The sequence below is a fragment of the Rhinolophus sinicus genome, chromosome 15 (genome assembly GCF_057876585.1).
Source record: "Rhinolophus sinicus isolate RSI-liver-muscle chromosome 15, RSI-T2T, whole genome shotgun sequence".
NCBI classification, from domain to species: Eukaryota; Metazoa; Chordata; class Mammalia; order Chiroptera; family Rhinolophidae; genus Rhinolophus; species Rhinolophus sinicus.
Genome location: NC_142515.1, coordinates 53,680,835 through 53,705,236, shown reverse-complemented (window position 1 = coordinate 53,705,236; position 24,402 = coordinate 53,680,835). Strand labels below are relative to the sequence as shown.

Below are 24,402 nucleotides of genomic sequence, written 5' to 3'. Positions count from 1 at the left end.
TCATAAACCAAGACTCATTCGGTAAATCTCCCGGGAGGACGCTTTGTGGGCAGAAAGGGAGAGATATGAATCTGCAAGGGACTTGATAATGCAGCATTTAAACGCAAGCATAATGTCACTTATTGTTAAATGCAGAAAACCACTTGGCCAAACGGTTGGGCTTTTAATAGGATTTTGTGCAGCATCAGGTGAGGAGCCATATGCCTTCTCTGTCCAGGAGTCGCTGAGCACCTGCCAGCACCGCAGCTTCGCCTCACAGCCCTCTGGGGATGGGAGCTGGGCTGTTATTGAGGCCTCGGGAGTCAGTGAATGCTTTCCTGCAGCTGCGCGCTTACTCTGTCTTGCTGGGGGTGGGTGCCCGGGTCACCGCTGGGCCAGCGGCGTCTAACCGGCCTCTCCCATTCAGGCACATTGTAGTCTGTGGACACATCACTCTGGAGAGTGTTTCCAACTTCCTGAAGGACTTTCTGCACAAGGACCGGGACGATGTCAACGTGGAGATCGTCTTTCTTCACAAGTAAGAGGCCCCTGTGGTTTTAAGACCTTCCACCCAACCAGACCCTCTGCTGGGGCCACCCGAGTGTCTGCAGGAGTGGTGGTGTGGGGGCAGCATTGGGGGGCGGACAGAGTTGAGTCTGCCAGGATCCCTGCTGGCCTCCTCGGAGAGGACAATGTGGACCGATGGAAGAGGAAGCAACATACGAAAAGGCCAGACAATTAAGTTCATGAACTTTCCACTGTGCGGTTACATGGTGGAAAGTTTGCGGACTTAGTTGTCTGACCTCAGTGAAAAGAGTCGTGCCTGCCTCCGTGGAGGCAATTCTGGCAAGTAACGGTGGAGTTCCTTACGGATCACACACGTCATTATGTCCCCTCCGCTGTCTGGATCTATAGGATCCTGGGATGTCTACAGTGTCTGGTGTGGAAGGATGAGCTGTGTGGTGTGAATGTTGTATGAGTGCAGGGGCGACTTAGGGACCAAGCAAGACACACATACAACAGGAAACAGAGTGTAAGGTAAGAATAACAACAGGAACAACAACTGTGATTCCTGGAAACCTTCAGCGTGGGCCACTGTGCTGGTCGCCTTGCATACAGTCTCTCCTTTAATCAACAGAGGGCATAACCGTACATGCTTTGGACTCAGAGTACTTGATCTGAATCCCGACTCAAGTAGTTACTTGCTAAACAATTACTTAACCTCTCTGGGCCTCAGTTTCTATATCTGTAAGATGGGGAGATCATCATGGGCTATTCTGTGAATGAAAAGAAGTGATACATATAAAGTATGCAGAGCAGAATCAGGCATGCAGTAAGTGCTCAATAACTGTTAGCTGATATCATGCAAGATAAAATATATTGGGTCACGTTATCAATTTAGGAGGTAGGTCCTATCATGTTTGTTTTATAGGTGAGGGAGGCAAGCTATCTCCCCTCTGCTCAATGTTGTTTCATCCCCCTTTAGGTAAAAGGTAGTCTGCCTCAGGGGTGGAGAATTGGGGGGCTCACGTATGTTGACATGGGTTGCACCATCTTTTCCTTTGATGGAGGTTGGGCCATCATGGGGCCAGCCCTCACCCCAGGTTGCTGGAGGGACAAGCTGGCGTATTGGTGTTTGCTCGCTATGAGGTTGACCACCCAGGACTCAATCCTGCTCTGAGAGCCCACTGCCGTTGACTTCCCTACAAACTCCCATTCTTGCATCTCCTTCCTTGGGGCACTGTTCACAGAATAGCCAACTGGTCACCGTGTCTGAGCACCAGCATTTTCAGCACTGACTTCTCCAAGTTCTGCAGCAATAGGCCAGGCCATGGGCCCAGGAGCAGAACCCACAGGTCAATTCAGGGCTTAGCTGCAGACTAGCAGCTGTGGGCCAGTCTTCTGCGGAGCATTTTAGACGTTTCAAGAAAAGTACAGTGTATAGGTTCTGCCCTCAGAATTGGCTGGACATTTCAAGAAGAGCACATGATCAACCATTAGAGCACAAATCGGTCCTATATCAATTGACTGAAGTCAGTTTAATCAAGTGACAAAATCACATCGGGCATCTGTATCAGGGTGGGACCACCGCTTCTCGTATCACTAAGGCAGGTTTCACGAAAGAAGCATGACTGGTAATGGATCTGAAAGACCAGTCAGACTTGCACAGGCAGTTGCTCTTCTCTCACCCATGGCTTTAGTCTGAATCAACAGGTTGGCTACTGATGCTCCCATTGCAAGGCTTCACCTGTATGTCTCCAGCATCTATCAGTGTCAGCATCATAGCAGATGGATGGCCAGTTAATTAACCTCTCGAAGCTTTGTGTTAATAACATACCTTCCTCTAGGGTTGTTTTGAGGTTTAAATGAGTTAATGCTTCTCAGATGTTTAGAATTATGTCTGCCATATAGTAAATGCTCAAAACATTAACCATTGTTATTAGTGGTAGGTACTTAATAAATGTTAGTCACGCGTTGGTTAACACTTTCCTGGGCACCTAGTAGGTTCTCACTAAATATCTCACAGTGCCTGGCGCAGTACCACATAGAGAGTGGGTATTTTCCACCTCTGCAGAGTTAATCAGTGAATGAATAGGCCAATGTTTTAATGTTTGAATCCATGTCCTCCAGTGGGAAAGATAGCTTTCCAGCTCCGTACGAAGAATGATGAATAGTGTACACACGTGTGAACGAAGGACAGTACTGAGAGTAAACGAACTTTGCATGGCAGCTCAGAGGTGAAGTTTTTCGATCCAGGCCCTGGGGGATGAGCAGTCCATGCGGGGGAGAAGCAGGGAAAAGGCTTGTGATGCAGAGAGCAGCGGGGGGCTCGGCCAGGAGGACCTTTGGCCAATCCCTGATGTCGCAGCCTCAGTTTCTCTGTTCATAAAATAGGGATTCCATTTGCAGTGAAGCTGAAGACATTTCACCCACTAGGCCTCAGACCCTGTGAAGGTTGTGAGCCTCTTTATCTTACTGTGATATTGGTTTTGGTTTTCAGTTGGGCTGGGGTTTTACTTGAGTGCGAGCCTTTGATTTATGGCAAGGAAAGAAGCTGCTTTGAAAGCGAAAGCCTTTTCTCAGGTCTCCGTCTGTGGAAATCCGAGAGAGGAGAGACCATGGAGGCTGCAATACCTGCGTCTGTCATATTAATGGCTGTTTCTTCTCTCCCTGCACAGCATTTCCCCCAACCTGGAGCTTGAAGCTCTGTTCAAACGACATTTTACTCAGGTGGAATTTTATCAGGGTTCAGTCCTCAATCCACATGATCTTGCAAGAGTCAAGGTAAGAAGGAAGAGGTGACTTGTGCTTTTACTCCATCTAAGAGGGGGGTGCCTGCCTCTGTGGTGAAGGGACATGCCTCCCAGGTTGGCTAAGAGTCACCTCCAGTCCCCTAATGAGATAAGTCAGATCCCACCAACCTTGACATCAGCTTTCCACGGGTCCCAGGACTTTGTTCTCTTGGCACCTGGTAGACTGTCACCTGTAAGCATTCCACACCTGGACTAGTCATAACGGGACTTCTTTTGCTACTCCCTGAATATCAGTACTGCCAAAGGACGTAGACTATTACTTTCATCAAATAAAATTTTACCGTGCCATAAAACATTTTGAGCTTTTTTCTTTTCCCCACCAAAGACTAAAGGTGCAAAACTAAACGTGCAGGTATCGGATACCGCTTGGCAATGGGTTAAGCTTTCTTTCTAGAACATGAGGCTTTTAAGGGACAGGGACCCAGCAAAGTGGCATTTGCCACTTGAGTCATTTGATATCGATTTTTTCAGCATGCTCAATATTTGCGTGCCAGTGAGTATAGATTCAAATTGTGAATCCACTGCCATCTAAATGCTCCCTGTAGTCACCACACCGTTCAGTACATAATGTAATTGGCAAACATGAATAAGCCAAAAGGATTTGGGTACATTCCTTGGATTATTAAAGAAAACCAGAGACAATTTGTGACATACCGTGGAGGAAACCTTGCCCTCCCATCCATTGCAGGAACGGTCTGTTAAGTACAACATGCCAGTGGGACAGATTGGAGGCCTGAGCCAGCATGAGGATTTCGATGCTTATATAGTCCAGTTAGTCTTAGACTAGACAGGATCCAAGTTATGGCTAATGTAAAATCTTATGAGAATGTGGAGAAAATAGTGATTGTTCATGGACCTAATTTAGATGTAAGCAGCTATTAGCGCAACTCATGATCCCCTCAATGGAATAAATCTTTTTTGCCTCAGGTGTAGATAAGTCAGTGGGTTGTATTTTGAGATCGTCTGTAATACATTGTTTCATACACAGAGATTTGTTGCCGTTTGAATATGTGAATGCTAATTGAATACTAAACAGTATTGAGCTGTTATCTGATTCAGGGTCCTCATTTCCTTTTATTCCCCAGTTAAGATGTGAAAAAGGTTAGACGAAGGACTTTGGAGTCTAAATTGCTGAATCCCCAACTACTCGGTTAACTTGGTGACCTGAGAGAAGGGGTTTAGCCCACCTAACTCCATTTCCCGCCTGGGAAACAGGGTGATGGTGGTGAAGGTGGGGAGGGGACCGAAAGGCTTACTTAATTGTTATTGAAAGAACTCTGGAAAGCTCACACGTAACAGACTATGCAAAATGAACAGTATAATTACCCAGGTACATGTTGTACTCTCCAACAGCAACAAGATGAGCTGTTTATACCATAACAAGAACTTGCAACCTACACTTCTGACAAGAACAGTCATCTCTCAGGAGTCTTTTTCTCCCTTTCCTTGCAAAGCACCAGGTTCTCCAAGAGCTGTCAACAGAGAGAGACTGCCACCGAGCATGGCTATTTATATGTGTGTGTTCTGTGCTTTTCCTTTGGTGTCTTAGATAGAGTCAGCAGATGCGTGCCTCATCCTTGCCAATAAGTACTGCGCTGACCCCGATGCTGAAGATGCCTCCAACATCATGAGGTAACCTCGGGGAGGCCGGGAAGGCTCGGGGGTTGGTGCTCTCTGGCCCACCTGCTGCCCTTGGGTTCTCCCCAGAGCACCATCTACTCCATAAGCCACCCCACAACGTGCCACCTGCATAGGTTCAGGGGAGCTGAGGCTGCGGTGGGGACGGAGGGCGGTGACACAGGCATTTTCAACAGGACACTCATCCTTAGAAGATGGCAGCTCTGGAGTCTTGAGTTTGAGACCCTTTAGGCAGGACTAGGAAAGAAAGATACATTTATTATAGATGGACACACGCCTAAAATAAGGTACCATGTTCTCTAAGGGGGAGAGGGTTTGAGATATCTGGACTGGCGGTGATTCTGTCCCTCTGGGGACATTTTGAAATATCTGGAGATGTTCTTGGTTGTCATGATTAGGGGATCGTGGGCAGAGGCAGGGACGCTGCTCAACAACCTACAATGCACAGGAAAACTCCCCACAGCAGAGAATTATTAGGCTCCGAATGTCTGTAATGCTCATGTTGAGAAGCCCCGTGTTAGAGCTTTCCAAGTATGTCTACAGCACATTGATTGATATCTCCACAAAGACGAGTTTGTTCACCAATTAGCTTGTGTCCACTGGTTTTCCAAAGTGAAATAGTTTTCTTAACTGAAATCTTTCTCAATGCTTTTAATACTAATAAGAATTTCTAAGATAGTGATCTCTAGAGAATTTGTCAAAGCTGTTTGGCTACACCCCCCACTTCCTGTTTTTGGAGAACATCTCCTGGGGGGCCGCTCTTTGGAGAACACTGCCCGGTGGCTTTCTTGCAAATGGGCTGGGCCTGCCAAACGCCATTCTCTGTCCAATTCTTCTTTACTCTTTCAGAAAAAGACTGTTCCGTTTTTGTTCTTTTCACAGACCCATATTCCAGACGTCTTGTGACTATGAAGTGACTAAAACATTAAGATATTTTGCTCCAGATAGCTAAGGCCCTTTTGGGTTCTTCCCTCCTGCAGCATAAATTGCAGAATAGTAAAGAGAGCAGGGAGGGGATAATAAAGAGAACCTTCTGGAGAAGAGATGAACAAAGAGAAAACATTCACTCCCACTGTAGTCCCAGGAACTCCTGCCTAATTGTGAGCAGCCATCCTTTGGGTCTAGACAAAGATTCCCCCCCTCCCTGCAGCTTGGTTTCCTGTGTCCTGGGAGTTTACCAAGGTAGAGGGTTGGGAAGTTGCCTTTGCATCATCACAACGCTCACATCTCCTTTCTTCGCTTTTAACCAGTGGCCCCAAGTGACATGAGCTTTCCCATCAGTGGGGAGGGGGGACGCGGGGGGAGAATTCCTCCATTCGTTTCTGGATGAGCAAGTCCTCCCCTCAGCATCTGGTCCTGGTGTCTGGCAAGCGACATCTGGCGCGATGTTCTCTTTCCGCTCTCTTTTCTTTGGCACTACGCTTAGCGCGGTCATTTTAAGGAAGTTGATGCATGAACTCTTGTCAGCGTGGGGCTTGCCAGGCTGCAGGAAGGTGGTGGAATGGGGACGGGCTTCCACACCTGGGTCCATCCCTTAAATAGTCAAGGCTGAAAAGTGACAACAACAGCCTCAGCTTAAGGTGGGGTTGGTCAGTTGGCCCTTTCCTTGAACTAGGATTTCCATCCTCCACCATGTTTTTGTGTCATTTGAAATGTTAAAATGTAGACTTGAAGGAACTAGGCTTCATTAGCTTCAAAATTAAAAAAAAAAAAAAAGAGAGACACCAAAAAAGATGGAGCTTAATGAAGTTTAGGGCTGGCACAGCCTTTTGTTCTTTTTCAGAAGTGAATAATTGAAATGATAATAGCTTTGAAATGGACATTTCTCTTAATCACAATATTTTATTTAAGCCTTGACTACGATAGAGTTAATATGAGGACATATAGGTTACCAGGGTGATTGGCATGATGTCAAGGCATAAAAATGACTGAACAAGGTAGTATCAGAAGTGTAATTAAGCCATCCATTAACCAGAATCAGAGCTAAGGCCCAGGCAGCAAAAGGAAATGGGAGACTCAGGGTTAAAAATGGGCTCTGTCTTTCCCTTATTTGTATAATCCTCCTTCCTCCTTAGTTTAATGAGACCAATCTGCCCTGTTTGAAATTAAAATGTCAAAGATCCATTTGAAATGAGCTAATGCAGAAAACTGGCTGATGCTGTGAACTGAATTCAGAGGCTCAAAGTCCTTGAGTTATAAGCATGGGCCAATACAACACTTTTTCAAAAATAAAATGAAATCCTTCACGTGCAAAAGCCCAGGGTGAATTTGTGCAGGGGAGGCTTATGCATGATCCATTTCCTAAATTCACACGTTGTAGCTTTTCAGACAAAGCTGCTCTCTGGCTGCCTTCTCTCCATCTTTGCACAAAAAGGGATGAAGCTTAACGTTTCTTGGTGGAAAGTTTGTGGGGGTGGTCATAATAAATGCACTTGCATTTCTGATTAGGCTCAGGAGGTGGGCCTTTCTGTGGAATTCCATTCTTTAGCCTTCCTTGTCACAGAAGGAAATGTGCAATGTCACCTCTGACAGAGTCGGTAATGACAAAAACCATAACTTACACGTGGAGAGAGCTTTTAATGATTTCAAAGCATTTTCACATCTGGTCTTTCATTTGCTGCTCATACCAAGCCTGTGAAATAAATAAAGCAGGTACTGTTGCCCCCAATGTCCAGATGAGGAAACAGTCATGGGGAGACCAGGGATTTCCTGAAGGTCACCCAGTTCGTTAGCACAATGGCTGGAACTGGAGTCCTGGTGTTCTGTTCCTCTGCTCCCTGCCTGTCCCCGTTTAGCACAGTGAATGTCCCAGGGAGCAGAAGTGAGGGTTGGGGGCCAGGCAGTGGTTAATCCTGAGTATGGACTGAGGGCAGTTGGGGGGGGGGTTTCATCAGATTGTGACCTCTAAAAGGCCTTGCCCCTCATGGCTCACCAGCGTCACAGTTGTCCTTGAGATGCTGTTAGCTATCGAAGGCTGAGTCATTGATCCCTTCCTAAGAGCCCTGCTTAGAAATCATGTTTGTGAGTAGTCATGTAGGTGACAAGTAGAATCATTTGTCAGGCTGCTTGTTTGATCTGTCCATTGTTGTCTCAAGTTGTTTACTTGGAGAACTAGACTTAGAGGTAATTGTTTCTAGGCTCATCCCCAGGGGAGATGAGATGGCAAACCCTCCTGGCGCCATGAGTTGAGCTTGCTTTCTTTTCTTCAGATGCCCATACAGACAACAGGCCCTGACTTCTGCTCCAGAAGCCCCCAGCCCCAGTACACACATACTTAACCAACATCACCAGGGCAACACAGGACCCCTCTTCTTTTATGCCCAGGACACAGTCTGTGGCTGTTTTGTGGTTTCTTGTTCACACAATCATGGGGGATCGTGGTGGAGACACAGTTTAACTTGGCCCAATGCCTGTAACCCCTGAGGATGGGCCTGGCTGCTAGCCCCACATTCACTCCGTTTGGATGTAGTCACATCAATCTTCCCATCAGACTCCAAGGGTAAGGCACACCCTGCCTCAGCGGCGGTTCTTTCTTTTTCAGGGTAATCTCCATAAAGAACTACCACCCGAAGATAAGGATCATCACACAGATGCTGCAGTATCACAACAAGGTAGGACAGTGAGAGCCCCTCCCAGGCTCCAAGATGCATAGGTGAGCCCGGTCTCTTCTCCCTCCCGGTATGCCACACGCATGCACATGCCTGCACACACACGTGCACACACAACCATGCGATCCAAAGGCCTGGAAAAAGAGGGTGGTGGGTAAAAGCATCCTTTGGGACGTTTCCTCAGTCAAACATCTTGTTTGCAATTGGTCATTGGAAGGAAGCTCCTTCGCATATTGATTCATTCATTCAGGCACCGTCTATTGGACCCCTAGGTTCAGACATATTAATGCATTCTTAGATCCCATTCCAACAACTTCCATTTTTTAAGTGCTGCACTCATTTGTTTAGTTGGTATTTACTGACTATCTACTATGTGGTCAACAACTGCCTGACCCCATAACCCCCGATGGATATGGTGGAGAAGTCTTCCTTGGTGCCCTCAAGGATTTAGCAGTCAGGGTATGGGGAGTGTCCCAGGCAAGTGATAGGTCTTTTCTATCTGAGACCAGGTGAACTTTGGGGAATGGAACACACATTGGGTAGCAAAGGAAGCGCATGGCATTCTTAGATTCAAGATGAGAATTGCATGGTTGAATTCAGGAAAATAATAGACTATGTAGAGATTAAACATAGTTTATAGTTTATACGAAGATTGGAAAGAAAGCAAACAATGGAGTCTATGTTTTTCCCAGAGTCCAGTCTCTCATTCAGAGGCAATGCTCCTTCACTTGGATGGTGATTAAACTCCCAGGAAAACAGCTTTGGGGGAGGGAAGGTGGCACCTTTCTCTGTTTGATGTGGAACCAGTTATCCCCTTAATGAGGCTTAGAAATGGAGGCTGCTCATACCTGGAACCAGGTGTCCTGTCTGAGCACAATAACTCCCTGCTGGGTTATGAGCGAGAGTGTGTCCCATCTTACAGGCCATATTCCCTACGAAATAGGCAGCCAGGTGACCCAGAGAAGACCCCGTTCTGCCAAATGTGTCAGTGCCATGCCATTATTTCTTAATTGCTGGCAAGTGCTGCCCCATTTTGCTGTGTGGAGGCCCATCAGAGGCTGTTGTTGAGTGGAGCCTGCTGTCAGTGACTGGCCTACCACTCGGGTCTGCTGCCCACTGCCAACCGTTGCCCAACCCTCAGCAGGTGGTTCCACTGCAGAAAGTGTTGTGCTCCAGCCAGTGGGTTTGGTGATGGGCACCCAAGGTCACATTGTTCTGTACGTCTTTGGAAAACCCAAGGACACTGAAGAGATAAAGTGGGGATATTGGTAACTCACAAGCATCAGTCTGGAGAAGTTTTTTGACAGCAGCCCCGTTGGTGGAGGTGAATTTTATTAGCAAGGCTGTGGCTGGTGACAGCTCCCGAGGCAATGAACTTTCCTTCTTTCATTCGTGATTTGAAATTTCATTTAGTGTGGGAGTGCTTTAAGCTGTTGTTTAGATTTTTTGGCTGAATTTAGATTGAATAGGAAAATTAATGTTGTATGTTTAGAAAGGGATGTCAGTTCCTTTTTTCTCCTTCCAATGAGTGCTGATGGAGCATCTTCAAGAAATTAAGGAGGATTTCAGCTATGCGATTCTTGTCAAACTCAAAGTAGCTCAGCGGACCTAATATCCAGATGGCACCTGGTCAGTATTCATGTGATCGTAGCAAGCTGAATGTCATTTGCAAACCTCTACGTTACGGCTATTCAGAAACAATGATGAAGACATCACCCGATCATCCATGAATATTTGCTTAAAACACATTTTGTTTAGAACCACCCTAATCTATTTGGTTTTTAGAGTTAGGCAAAAATCACTTACGAGACTTTTCCCCTGTAAGGTTAGTAAGGTTTCAAGGGACAGAGTGACTTTGACATGGGGCCTTTTTCTCCATTATTTCACTTCTCTTTTCTAGAGAAAGAATAGAAAGTTCACTGGTCACTATTTGTCATCTCATTCCTTGTAGAATTGCAAATCGACGTTCTTCATCTTGCTTTACAATTTCGGTCTATTTCCTGAGGCCCTCCCACCTGCCCTTGTAATATGCTTTTCTCCCTCTTCCCTTACAATTATTTTTCTTCCACTCTTGGTATTTCCTCTTCATCCATGACTAAATGTCCAGAGCTCTCCACCCATAAAACTTGCTTTCAGGAAAGAACGTGGTATGTGCGTGTAAACATATGTCATTGTCAACATATTCTAAGAGAGAGTTAATTTCATAATTGGATACAAGACCAAAAATATAAAGAATTTCAATCCCTGATGACCTAACGATGGTGCTATTCTAGAATCTAGAGGGATGTGGGGCAGCTGCCTGCTTTCTCTCCATGTAAAACTGGTCCTGAGTTTGTCATCATAATAATCTCAGACATTTGTGTCATTTTGTATGGTTTTAAAAGAGCTTTGACATCCATTATCCAATTCAGTCCTCATTGACCATCTGTGCATTTTAGCATCCCCATGCGACTTCAGACCGGGGGTCTAAGCTCTGTCTCGGACAGAGCAGCGCTGGTGGGTACAACTCATGGTCACTTGGCAGCCAGTGGGCTAAGAGACATACCTGCCATCAGCCACCTTCTCTTTAAATAGAACCACAGCCCATTGAACCAAACTGTGGTTCCTCAGAATAGGCCTTACAGAAGGATTGATATTCTCCAGAGTGGACCTGTTTAATATCATTAGAATTCATGGAGAGAAACACTCTCAGCCGAGCCATCTCTGAACATGGAAAGAATGTGGTGATGGTGCAGGACATTTTTCTGATTTGAATGCCCGTGGCTTGAATCTCTTCCATGAAACAATGGTCTGTGACATCTTGGAAAAGTGTCACTGCTGATGATTTAGTGATTACTGGATTTTTTTTTTTTTTTTTTTTTCACCCCAGCAGACTGTTTTGGTCTCTGAACTGGAAGTCAAGTCCTAATGGCCCACTGGAGATGCAAGTTCTTTGAGCTTTCTCATTATAAACGCTTACACTTGGGCAGTACTGTTGAAGTGAATTCTCTGAAGCAACCCTCTTTGTTCCTCTTGGTGGCTTTCCCACAGCTGTAGTTGTAGTGAGAGGTGGAGCTGGGGCTGGGATTCATGTCTCCTGGTCTTCCAGCCTGTTTTCACAGTCCTTCTCCTTGGCATCAGGAGTGGCCCAGTAGCAAATTCTGGGGAGCCCTGTCCGGTAGACCCTCATCAGCAGTCTGATTCTCTAGATGAGAGAGGGTTTACCCATAGATTCCCATGCAGCAAGGCCGGCATTTTCCACTGGACCCACATTTCCCTCAAATGAAAAAAGACAGAGTTTCCAGAAACAAAATTTGAGTTGCTGGGTCCGTCTCCTCTCTTTGTTTCATGCACACTTCTGGTCCCAGCCTCGGGCACATCTTTTCAGTTCCTGCCTCGCAATTGGAGAAGATATGGGGGCCAAAAAAGGAGGCTATGGAAGCCTGAGAAATGAGACAAATGACTTTCCTGTGTAATAACATGTGAACTATGTCTAAGGAACTAGAACCAGATGGGGACATGAGGGACCCAATGCTAAAAGCCTGGACTTCATGTCCTGGATGGCTCATGGGGATGTGAGGGACCCTCTTGCAAAGGTTTCCTTTGTTTGTTTGAAGGTGCCATGCAGGTTGTGTGGTGTCTGCCTGGAGTGTGGACCACCCAAATCTCCTTTCACACTTGATGATTTCATTGTTCATTACTTAGATTTCATTACTGCTCATTCTTCTCAGATGATGTTAATCAAATGGATATTTCTTCACTTCGACTGATATATTGTTCTCTATGATGTCAGGGAAGTAGAGGGAAAGTGGCCTTCTTAAGCCAGGGAAGAGCAGGGAGGGAAAGGAGGGAAAGAGCAGGGCTAGTTGCTGGATTGAGTATGCGATGTGGAGGAGGTCTGCGATACTCAGCTTGACAGAAATTGCCATCTGCTACGGCCCACACACGGGACTATTTTAACTGTGCTCTCATCAGGAAGGATACAGTCATCTCTCCCAGGAGTAAACTCTGCTGGGTGAGGACTCGTGATCTCACAGAACTAGATTTTGCAAGAAGGAATTTCACAGTGGTGTTTCTGAAAGCAGAGCATGAAGCCATTGGACCTGCCCTTTGTTTCCACGATAGTCTTTTCATTTCCTTCTATTACAATTATGTATACTGCCCTGCTAGGGAAGGGGCTGTCCTTGGGGCACCTCCTGTTTGCTGATACCTGGAGAGAGAGGAAAATTTCAGAACCATAGAGTCTTGGCATTCGCAGGAACCTAGAGAGAATTCTCATCCAACCTCCCATGTAAAACAAAAAGTCTTTCTACCAAGACTTGGAGAAGTACTGACTGAGTTTTAGGGACAAACTTTGTATTTTTGGAGGCTGCCTCCTTCATTTGTTACACCAATTGCATATTTAGAGATATCCTTTATAAACAAGCAAAAAAAAAAAAGCTTTCTTGTAACGTACTCCAGTCTGTCCTAATTTTGGCCCCTGGAACAAAGCCAGACAAGCCTAATCTCTTCATCACAGCAGCACCTAGACATTCAGAGGTAACTTTCCCATCTTCCTCATCTCCCTCCTTCAGGCCAAATGCTGCTGGCTCTCTTAATTGTTCCTCAAAATGTTTTCCAGAACCCACATCTCTCTTTGCACTTGCCATTTTTCTCGGGGAGTTATTCAAATTATCAGCTTCCCGTCTTAATTTTGACTCTTATGACTGGAACAGGTACTCTGGTACTAGCCTGACCAGTTCACAACAGAATGAAACATTCATTTCCCTTGATCTGGAGATGATTTGTAACAAGCAAGCTTTGGTTTTCTCTATAATTTGTCACATGGTTGGCCTCTCTTTGGGTTTTAGTTACCCACACACCTAAGGGTTTGTTTTCCCCGCTTTCCTCTCACATCTGCTGCCAAGTTAGGTCTTCTCATTTTGAATTTATGTAATTGATTTTTCTTAACCTAAATGCCGTACTTGACATTAAGGCCTTTTCAATCTTTTCTGGTTGGTTTTGCCCATTTTTCCAAGTCTGGAGAACTTTGTGAATCTTGATGCTTTTATCCAGGATATCATCTATGACTCTCTACTTCATGCCACTTAAAAATAATTGGATGAGCTTTCCTCTGGGCCCTAATCTCAGCATCCGACCTAACTGTTGAATAGGATCAGTCCACCTGCAAGAGGTTGTAACGTGTCTACACTGTGAGTTGCCTGATGATTTAGGGTAGTGCTCCTGAGAGCGTGGTTCCCAGCTCAGCAGCTCAGCATCAACTCGTTAGAAATGCAGATTCTCCAGCCTCACCCCACACCCACTGAATCAGAAACTGGGGGAGGGGCCAGCAACATGTGTGTTCAAACCCTCCAGGTGAGTCAGATGCCTGCTTGGGCTTGGGAACCACTGATCTGGAGTATGGAGAAGGCAGGTACAAAAAGAAATGTGATAGTCGAATAGTTTTAGTGTCTATTGGTGGAGCCAATTAATGAATGGCCTAGCCAGACATCCTACAAGCATGCGCCGATGTGTCTGTCACAAGGGGAGTTTCCCCTCTGGACTTGATTTGGCTAAAGGACAAACCGGAGGGGAGGCCTTGGGCTTGGTAGGTGCAGAAGCAACGTTCCAGAGAGACTGAAGTCTGATGAAGACAAGAATTGAGTGAAACATGGGACACCAGGCCCAGGCAAGGCAAAGAAAGGACAAACCTGGATGACCCTGAGCAGTTGGGCAATGCTGCATTTCCCAGAGGAGATTTTAAACAATTGAACATTTAACAAAGTAAGGTCTCATACCTGTTTTTCTTCCTACAGGCCCATCTGCTAAACATCCCAAGCTGGAACTGGAAAGAGGGTGATGATGCAATCTGCCTTGCAGAGCTGAAGCTGGGGTTCATAGCCCAGAGCTGCCTGGCTCAGGGCCTCTCCACCATGCTCGCCAACCTCTTCTCCATGAGGTCATTCATAAAGGTAACGTCTTGTCCTATTAGAGCACATTAGCCCCGGATTCAATTTGTCGTGGGGTTGAGTAGAGAGCACAGCTTAAACTCAAAACAGATCGACGGGCTTTAACCACTTTGGTTAAGGAGAAATTCCTTGTTACAGATTTGGGCAAGAGGCCAACTTCTTTCAAAATTATGTTTTTATTTTTATTTGGCACATCCACGGCCATTAAATGATTGTTCAAAGCACAATCCTCTCTTTTTTTAGATAAACCACATGTTTATCTATCAACAAAGCCTCCGCTGTTAAAACAAAAATATGATTTATATACATTCCATATGGCACCAGAGTGCCTAAAGAAAAGAATTATCATTTTGCTCTTTTACATCAAGTGGCTGGTGGACCTCTCACTGTGTGGATAAATGCAGACCATGTGTTTGTGCTGAAGCCCAAACCCCAACAACATAATTCATTTATTTATTTCTGCACAATCAAGGAGGCCAGCAGGGCTGACATGCCACGGTTATTTGAATGGAGAGTGAGAGGATGAACGGAGCCCTCGGCAGCGGCGCCCTTTCCACCGTGAGACAGGCCGTCTGGATATGCTCATCTCCTTGTCAGCTAGTTCACCCTGCAGAGCTGCCTGGGCAGCCGCTCTAAAGTGGCCCCTGCCTGCTGGACCAGCTCAGATAAAGGAAGACCCACCTCTTTCCACACAGGCCAGGGCAGGCGTGTTTCTAGGACGCTGGGTTGAGGGTCCAGGCTCCTACTAAGAGGGCTCTTGTGCAGGAGAATGCGAATGAGGATAAAAGTCCTCATCCTTGGATGGCTCTCAGCCTAGACAGTCAAAGTGGAAACCAGTGCAGTCAAACCCATCTAGTTTGGGTCTTTCTGATTTGGCCTTCATGGCCATCAGCTCAGGATCTGGGCTTACAGCCTCCTCCCTGATATTCCTTTACTCACATTTCACTTCCTGAATGAGTAGTGGTTGAGGCGGGAAATTAATGAGTTACCAGGAAGTCATGCAGAGGGGGCCAGAAGCTCTAAAATCAAAGGTCTGAGATGTCCAGGCTTTTGCTGCCATTGTTGCTGTATCCACCATGAGAATAAGGCCCTTGGGGGAGGAGGCCATGGCCCTGGAAGCCGTGAGAGGGATGGCTGATGGACCACCTCTGTGTTTGTGCTCACGCTGGCCCTTCCCAAGTGGTGTCATTCAGAGAAGGATACCTTTCTAGGTCCTTACCTGCTGTACCCCCCTCATGTACATTATTTAGCCAATGTGTAATTAACATTACGTAAAACAGCAAATTGTTTTTGAGTTGTTTCCATCACTTTAGCAGTAGATGCCTTGATTAAAATATTCTTCTAGTCATTTCTGTAGTTGGGGTCTTGTAGTGTGCCCAAAGACCCCATCTGCACTGCCCTTCTGGCTCAGACCCAGCTCACAAATGAGGACTTTGCATTCCTTTACATGGCTTCTTGAATCCAGGCTGCTATTCCGCTGCCTGGATGTAGACAAAATGGAGGAGGCAGGGAGGCCCGTGGCGCTGGACTTAGAGACACACCAAAAAGCCCGATGTAAGCCTGTGTCTCCCAGAGCTCTTATATTCAACACAAGGAGTCCAAACCCAGGAGAAAGGACAAGGAGGTCCTCTGGCTCATTCAACCAAGCTCTGGTGGCTTCGGTCTGAGGACCTGGGCTCAGCTTCCTCATGTCGATGTAACACAGCCTTGGCAGGGCCCTACCTCACATGGGGCACGTGACATGCGTATGTTTTGATTTTGTGGTGCCTGCATGGAAACTAGAGCCGCCTGTCAGGCAAATGAATAAAATGGATGTGATGCTGATTCTTCAGTGTTATTACCAGCAGAGAGAAAGAACTTCTGTCCAATTTCCCTCAAGACCCTGAAGTGCCTCACCTCTGCAGCCAAGGACATCCCTTCCAGCCCAGCCAATCCCACTGCCAAGTTCCCATTTAGGAAGAGCCTGTGGGAGAGGCCTGGCTAGCCCTGGCGTAACTGAAAACACATTTCCCTCCCAGGGTTATGTTACCATGTTATTTCTGTCCGGGGCCAACTCCTCTGTGTTTGGAGGGAGCTCTCTGCGTATAGACTTATGCCATTCAGGTGGTCTTTGTGCTGGAATTCACCAGGCGCATGACCTGGAAATATCAAGGCTTCTCATCGTATATTTTTTTTCATTTAAAAAGGGACAATCTTAAGCACATGTTCTCCATTTGAGAGTGTCATCTCTGGGCAAATACCCTGCAAATCTCAGATCCTCATCTCTATTGGGTCATAAAGAACACCATAATGATGCTCTCCTTGGACCATTCCAGGGGTCACAAAGTCCTTGTTTTTATTTGGGGGCAGATGGAAAAGGAAATCTATAAATGGATTATTGTTTACAGAAATTACTTCCTTCTTAAGTGTCCCCCATGACCTGTGACAGAGAATTCATCAGCACTTCAGTGGGGTCAGGCAGACGTATTAGGATGGAGGGAGATGGGATGGGGCTTTGGCAGCATTTGACCACTTGAGAACATTTCGTGTTTCTCCCTGTCCCTTGCCCTGGGCAGGTACAGTGTTTGATTCTTGGTTCAGCAGAATGCACTGGACTCTGTCCATACTGAAAGAAGAAGAAAGGGGAATATGACTGAAACAGTGATGATATATCATAGGCAGAAGCAGAAAGGCTAGTCTTTTTAAGTCAAGACTGAAAGTGAGGGTGAGAAAGCTCAACCAAAGAGAGAGGAACTACTGGTATAGAGCAGTTACAAAAGCGAGCTAACCCAGAGGAACCAGGAAATATGGCGGAGCCCTTGCTTGTCCCCTCACCCTACAGCCCCAACTTATTGTGCCTGAAAGCCTCGCTCCCATATTGGATATGTTATCTCTGAATTGATCTAAAATTTTGGGAATCTATATTTTCAGCCCACGTCTTTGAGGCTAATGAATTTTTGTAAGGTTTCTAACTACTGTTCAAGACTTTTTTTTCTGGCTACGTGCCCTTAATTTGTTCCACTTAACCTTCAAGGCATGCATTCTACAATGTGTGTGTGTTGGTGTGCTGGGATTTGTTTAACACATCCATGCTAATTTGATAGCCAATACCTTTGTGAAAGAGGCTCAGGGTGGACACTCCGTGGTCCTCTGGCCCAGTGGCTTGTTGCTATGATGGGTTAAGTATTTTGTCCAGCAGCATCCAATTTTGCGCTTGAGTTCCTTTAAAGACTGGGAGGCGAATGTTCTGTGACTTATCAGCATCTACATCATCAACCAGACCTGGAACATACTGTTCATGTACCACTATCTGATCTCCTACCACCCGCCTGTCCTGTCAAGTGAGAATCTTCCTAATTCCTTCCAAGATGATGAACTTACTTAACCTACCTGCCATCACCTCGTCTCTGAATAAGTGGCCACACTTATTCTCTACTTGGTTTCTTCACTCGCATGTAATTTAAGATCCATTGATTTTGTGTGTGTGTGTGTGTGTGTGTGTGTGTGTGTGTGTGTGTGTGTGTGTGTATGTGTGTTAGAGTCTTACCATGCAATACTTAGCTTTCCCTCCAACATATCTGGTTTCAAGTTGGGGTTTGACCTGCTGTTTTTGTGAATTGTGCTATTATTCTTACTAGGATTAGCTGTCCTTGGACATGGTAAATTGTGTGTGTGGGTGTTGTGTGTGTTTACAGGGGGATTAATTCTTAAAATTTCTTTTTGGTCTACACTAAGTCTTCAAATTGAGCACATTTAAACCATTCTCAGGATTGCCAACTATTTCACCTCTGCTAATCTACAATTTCTCTCTCTTTCTCTCTCTCTCTCTCTCTCTCTCTCTCTCTCTCTCTCTCTCTCTCTCTCTCTCACAGCCTGGAGCATGACGTGCATTCCATAATTATTTCTTGGTTGAGTAAATCAGTTAGGAAAATGGAGAAAATATGTGATGTACTTTTTTAGATTTTTCCCTATTTTATAAGATTGGGAATTGTGGGTGAAATGTTACTTAATATTGATCACAACACAGTGTTTTGAGTCACATTTTCAATTGTGAATGAGGAAGCACTATGAAAATCAGGCCCGTGTTATTCAGATTGTGTCTTGGCTGAGGTGGACTTTGCTGGCCATAAAAACCAGTTGTTCATTATTGTTATTACCATGTTGAGATAAACTGTCAGCAATACATAATTCTGGCAATAATGTAGCCAAGGGAATCATTTTTAATACCCTTTATTTTGGGTTATGTTTATGTGCATATGTATGTTTGTATATATAGATGCATGCACAAAAACATGGTTTAGGATTTGAAAATATAAATCAAGAATCTTTGATAATCGCTGAAAGATATTGGGTCCTAACTATGTGCCAAGCCCTATGCTAAGTGCTTTATATGAATTATCTCATAATTCTCACAATGACCCTACCCAAACTTAGCGCTATTATTAGCCCTACTTTACAGTGGCAGACACTGTGGATTGTAAGAGAAGTTCAGCAACCTCCTTGAAGACATAATGTTGAAATGACAAACTCAGTTGTTCAAACCCAGGCAAATTGGTTCCAGATGTGTCCTTGGGTCTACCAAGAGGAAATAGGATCAGTGATAAGAGGGAGCCTTAGCTAGTGCCATCACATTAGCACAAATCTTAGCTTTCTATAGTTTATTTCATGGAAACTATTGATTCATTGGAGAATCCCCGCGTACCTACCGTATTCCAGACAGTGTGCTAGTCAGACTCATCCTTGTGTCTAGGAGGCACTGAGGAGCTTCAGGAAGCTTCTGTTCAGATTGGGATAGGTGGGCACATGTTTACACAGCCCCAGCCTGTGAGTCTTGTTGGCCTTTCTCTCTGGTCATCTCTTCAAGGGCAGAAGTTACTGTATCAAGACAGAAGGGGGTTAGCCTAGGCAGGCATGACTCAGGTGGGGAAATTAATTTGGCTCCCAAGAAGGAATTGTCATCACACACTGCTGTATTTGCGGGGTAGAGCGAATTGGCTTAGGTAGGTACTTCTGGAAGACAACAAGCCATTTTTATTGGCTAATGGGTGTAAGCTCTGCAGGCCAGAGGTGTTCATCCAGGTGAGGGAGGCACACTGGAAGCAGGGTTCAACTCTGTGTGGACTGGGCGAGGTGGGTGACAGGATTTCTTAAAGGGGGCCAGCGCCCCAACTGATAAGGCAGGGATCAGGGTTGCTTTCTACTTCCAGGAGGGAACACTTATGGTGCCAGAGTAAAGGGCTTGTCTGACAAAGTAAACACATGTGGTGTGAGTTAGGTGGTGAGATGAAAGCTTGTGCTAATTCCATACCCATGAGCGATGCTGCCTTAATCACAGATGGTGTCCTGACAGTGACTTCTACAGATGTCCCTCACCAGTGGAGAGTGGCTCCCAGTAGTTAGACTCCCTTCCTTGGCAATCTCATTCGCATAAGTTCTAGATACGCAGATGACACCCATTTACGTCTCCACCCAGAATCTCTCCCCTGAACCCAGTATCATCTATTCACTGCTACTCAGCATCTCTCCTTGAGTGTCTCATCCCGTCTCAGACTTAGCATATCCAGAATAGAAGTCCTGTGCTTTGACCAAAAACCTGTTCTTCCCACATTGCACTGTTGCCAATGCCATCTTTCCCATTGCTTAGACTAAAAACATTGGAGTCATCCTTGACTCCTTTCTTTTTCTTGTGCACCACATTTAATTCAGCAGGAAATCCTCTTGGTTCGACTTTCAAAATATGCCCAGAATCTGCGCACTCCTCACCACCTCCGTGCTTACTATCAGTTCCAAACCACCATCCTTGTATCTCCTAGAATATTGAACCAGCCTTTGAACTGGTCTCCATGCTCTGATCTTACCCCTCCCTGCCCTCCATTCTGTCTTCAATAAACCACCCAGAACAATCCTTCTGAAGCATGAACTGAATCTTGTTACCCCTGCATATAGCTCTCCATGGCTTCTTATCTTACCCGGATAAAGTCCTTACAAAGATCTATAGATCTTATGCAAGCGGGTTTCTGTGACCTCACCGGCCTCATCTCACAAGTGGTCTTCTGCTCTTTACATCAGCCACACACCCTTTGGCTGGTCTAGGGGCTTCGTGTTTGCTAGTCCCTCTGGCTGGAACCCTCTTCCCCTAGGTAGCTGCGTGGCTTCCATCCATCAAATCCTCAGGTCTTTGCTCACTGTTAATTTCTCAGTGAGACCTTTCTCTAAAACATTAGAATTACGTTTCTAGAAAGCCATGAAAAACCAACCTTTAATTGAAGTATAAGTTACAAACATAAAAATGTGCATTAATAAATGGACAGCTTTTTAAATATTCACAAAGTCAACACTCCCTTGTAACCAGGACCCAGATTAAGAAACAGTACATTATCATTGCCTCAGGTGCTCCTGGTTTTCATTATTATTATTATTATTATTATTATTATCATCTTATCAGGAGACCGTGTATGTCTGGGTCTGTTTCTGAGCTCTCTTGGGGAATATTGACCTCTCCAAAACGTTGAGTTCTCCAGACTATGAAGATGGCATATCTCTAATAAGGGGGGTGCTTTAGGATTCATCAGAGTTCCTGGCAATTTATAGGAAAATCAAGATGAAAGTGACCAAGCTCAAAGAGTTCTTTGGGGCTTCTCAGGCCCCCTACAGGGAGCAGAAGTGCGAATTCACCATTCTCTAGGAAAGGTCTAGATGTTCTCCTTGGCTTCGTGGGTGAATAAAGTTTCCGTGTGAAAAACACATCAACTGCATTTTAAACAATTGCATCACTCTCTCCTCCGCACCTCATAGAGCCACACCCTTACCTGCTCTCCGGGCTTCGTCTTTCTCGTGACATTTTTTGTTATTGACTCTTTCTCCTGAGACAGTATAATCAACACTTTGAAGGCCGGGGCCGCTTGCTAAATCCCCAGTGCCTAGAACAGCACCTGACTCGTAATAGCCTCATAAATGCATGTTAAATAAATAAAAAAATAAATTGGCCTCAGCCTAGCCTGGCCTGTCTTTAATATAGACAGCTGGGTGGGGCCGGGACCAGCAAGTTACCATTTGGGGTGATTTGGGTGCTGAAAACTTCTTCTTTTGCTACTGTACGTGGTTTCCTTGCCAAATACAAGGGCTTTGACTCCATATAGAAACTTGAAATTCAAAGCTTTATAATCCTTGGCGAGGATGCATGGAGGCTGGTTAGATTTGGTTATAAACCATTTTGACTGCCAGAAAATCCAGTCAGTGTGTTGTTTAAATTCACAAATCAAAATAAACACCCAGACATTGAAATGAATTTGCTAAACCTCAGTATCCCATATCCCACTTGGGTCTACGATATTGTGCCGTCGTCTTTTCTTCCTACTTGAATCTCCTTAGATCAGCAGCTCTGCCTGCCTCCCCCCAGTGCCGCCCAGTCTGCCCAAGATGACAAATGCCCACCTGAAAGGAAAGCAACTTCCCTGGAAACGTTTTCAAATGAAGAGAGAATTAATCCATGAACCATTAACAGGGATTCTGTTCCCCTCTGGCCCTGGTAATTTCTAGAACATTGAATTAAAGAGTTCTCAGACCTTTACAAATTCTCAAGGCAAACATTATTAGCAAAGAGAAGCCCATACAGCATGTTAGAAGTTTGCCAGAAAATGTCAGTGGAATTTCAGAACAAAATGAAAAAGGTTGAAATTCCTCTTCCCCATCTTCTCCCCTTTTCCCTCCCTCCCTCTAACATGATTAGAAAGTCATTTCATGTGTCTTATGTGTTTGGTCAATCAAAGGCAAATGTACATGATTGATGGTGACAGGGAACACATTTAACTCATTATTCTTTACTTTGCAGCAAAATGATTTGTGTAAACTGTCTGCCTAGCATTAAAGGTAAAACAAACTTAGAAACCCCCAAATGTTATATTTTTGTCTAATATTTTCCTTTTGGTTTTATAGCTGTAATCACATATGGATTCTTTTATTTGGCTCTTGGCATGGACTGAATAAAGGGGAAGGCAGCACAGAAAGATTACATAACATACAAACACGGCCCCGTGCCCAGGGAGGACAGAGAGACAGAAGTTGCAATGGCCAGGATTCCATATGAAATCCCGGAGAAGCTGCCACTCACTCTGGCCCTCATCAACTGGCAGGATATTGTCACACATGGGACATAAGTCCCTCTGCTTCAGTCTCTGGTCTAACATCAAAACGAGCTCTTTCAGAGGTTATTGGCCTTTAATTAATTGCATGCATGTCTGAGTATACCTGAGCATTCACAGGCTGAATCCTCCTGGCCTCCCTCCTCCCAATGTTATAACTTAGGTTTTATGAGTGCCACCCACCATCTGTGAGTTTTCAAGCGAAAATCTCAAAATTCTATTAAATCATGAGGCATAGACTCTCAGATTCCCTTATTAAATCTGTTGGCTGTCACCACTGTAAAAGATGGATGCCAGGTGTAGATCTATGCCCTGAACAACAATGGGGAACCTTCGAGTTCCTTGGAGGTGACCAGTCTACATACCAAGGGGGTGGAAAACAAGGAATCACCATTGATTCGATACAGTGTTTTGTCAGGAACTTTAAAATTAGTACCCTAAGTTTGCATAGCACTTTATAGTTTATACGGTATGCATTTGTACTTAAATTATTTTTTATTTGACTTGATACGCATGCGTTTTATTGAATATCATTTGGAAATGTGTCTAATGCAAAGTCGCGGGCATTTCTGGCCCTTCCTCATCTATAGAGTAGGAAGAAACAGGAAGACGACTGACTTCCAGTGGCACAGCCGAGTGAGAAGTGGTAGCATGAGGGCGAGAATGCTATTGAATTGTTGGGTTCTTAGCTCAGTGCTTTCCCCTCCATTACACATTGCTTCCCCTAGAGAAATGTCTCAGATATAAACACTGCTTGGTTTTGTATTCAAATCAATAGCCTCTAAGAATAGAAATCACTTGCAATATTTGAAAACTAGTATCCTAGGTTTACCCAACCATGCCAAACTACACGATATAAAAATTAATGTATCTTTCAAAGGTAGGAAATACGTATGTCTGGCCTATTCCCTCCGTGATGCCTTAGTTTGCAAAAGACAAGGCACAGCTGTCTTCCCTAGATCATAACGCCTTGTCATGTGGGAGAATTTGTTGCTCCAGTCAAGTGTTGCAACTGAGCAGTGGAGGGAAGTAATGACCTACTTGATGAGGGGGAATGTAAGAGAGCTAAAAAACTGAGTCCCAGCCATCTGAAGGAAGGAGCGAGTGGGTCAGAATGCAGGATGGTGGATTTCCAACGCAGGGAGGTATCAGTAAGGAAAGCATGAGATCCAGAAGTGCTGCTAAAAGGAAGAAAGGAACATTTCTAAGGGGAAAGGTATAGCTAATCTTAATCTTTGCAGCCCCCCTCTCATCATAATAGTATTCAAGTAACTCAAACAATTTGGGCACAGGTGGTGGGGCATTGAATTGATGTCCTCAAGATTAGTAGAGAAATCCAGTTGCATACCTAGCATTTCTTCTGGCCATTTTCTATTACAGGAAAATGCTTCAAGTATGTGGTCCCACTGAGATGCAGAAGTAATTATTTTTCTTTTTTTTAACTAAGCTTAATGGGGTGACATTGGTTAGTAAAATTATATAGACTTCAAGTGTACAATTCTATAATACAACGTCTATATATGACATTGTGTGTTCACCACCCAAAGTCAAACCTCCTTCTGTCACCATATATTTGACCCCCTTTACTCTTTTCTACCTTTCCCCTCCCCCAGAAGTAATTTTAATTGTCCAAATATCCTTTTTTTAAATTTTACTTTTAAAAATGAACTTACAGAAAAATTGATGTGTGTGTGTGTGTGTGTGTGTGTGTGTGCGCACAGTTCCATGATTTCAACATGTATGTAGAGTCATGCAACCACTACTGAAATCAGGATACAGAACAGTTTTAATACACCCAAAATTTGCTCATGCTCTT

At 44.9% G+C, this 24,402-nt stretch overlaps 1 protein-coding gene across 39 annotated transcripts in view; it reads left to right on the top strand.

The window, feature by feature from the left end:
* Nucleotides 1-24,402, top strand: part of KCNMA1 (potassium calcium-activated channel subfamily M alpha 1) — a 713,000-nt gene that overhangs the window by 496,052 nt on the left and 192,546 nt on the right. For all 39 annotated transcript variants that reach the window (XM_074339646.2, XM_074339645.2, XM_074339641.2 and 36 more), the window contains 5 exons: nt 407-517; nt 3,159-3,264; nt 4,843-4,925; nt 8,473-8,542; nt 14,314-14,469. In XM_074339646.2, coding sequence (XP_074195747.1) covers nt 407-517; nt 3,159-3,264; nt 4,843-4,925; nt 8,473-8,542; nt 14,314-14,469 — 526 coding nt within the window. The remainder of the gene's footprint in view (nt 1-406; nt 518-3,158; nt 3,265-4,842; nt 4,926-8,472; nt 8,543-14,313; nt 14,470-24,402) is intronic.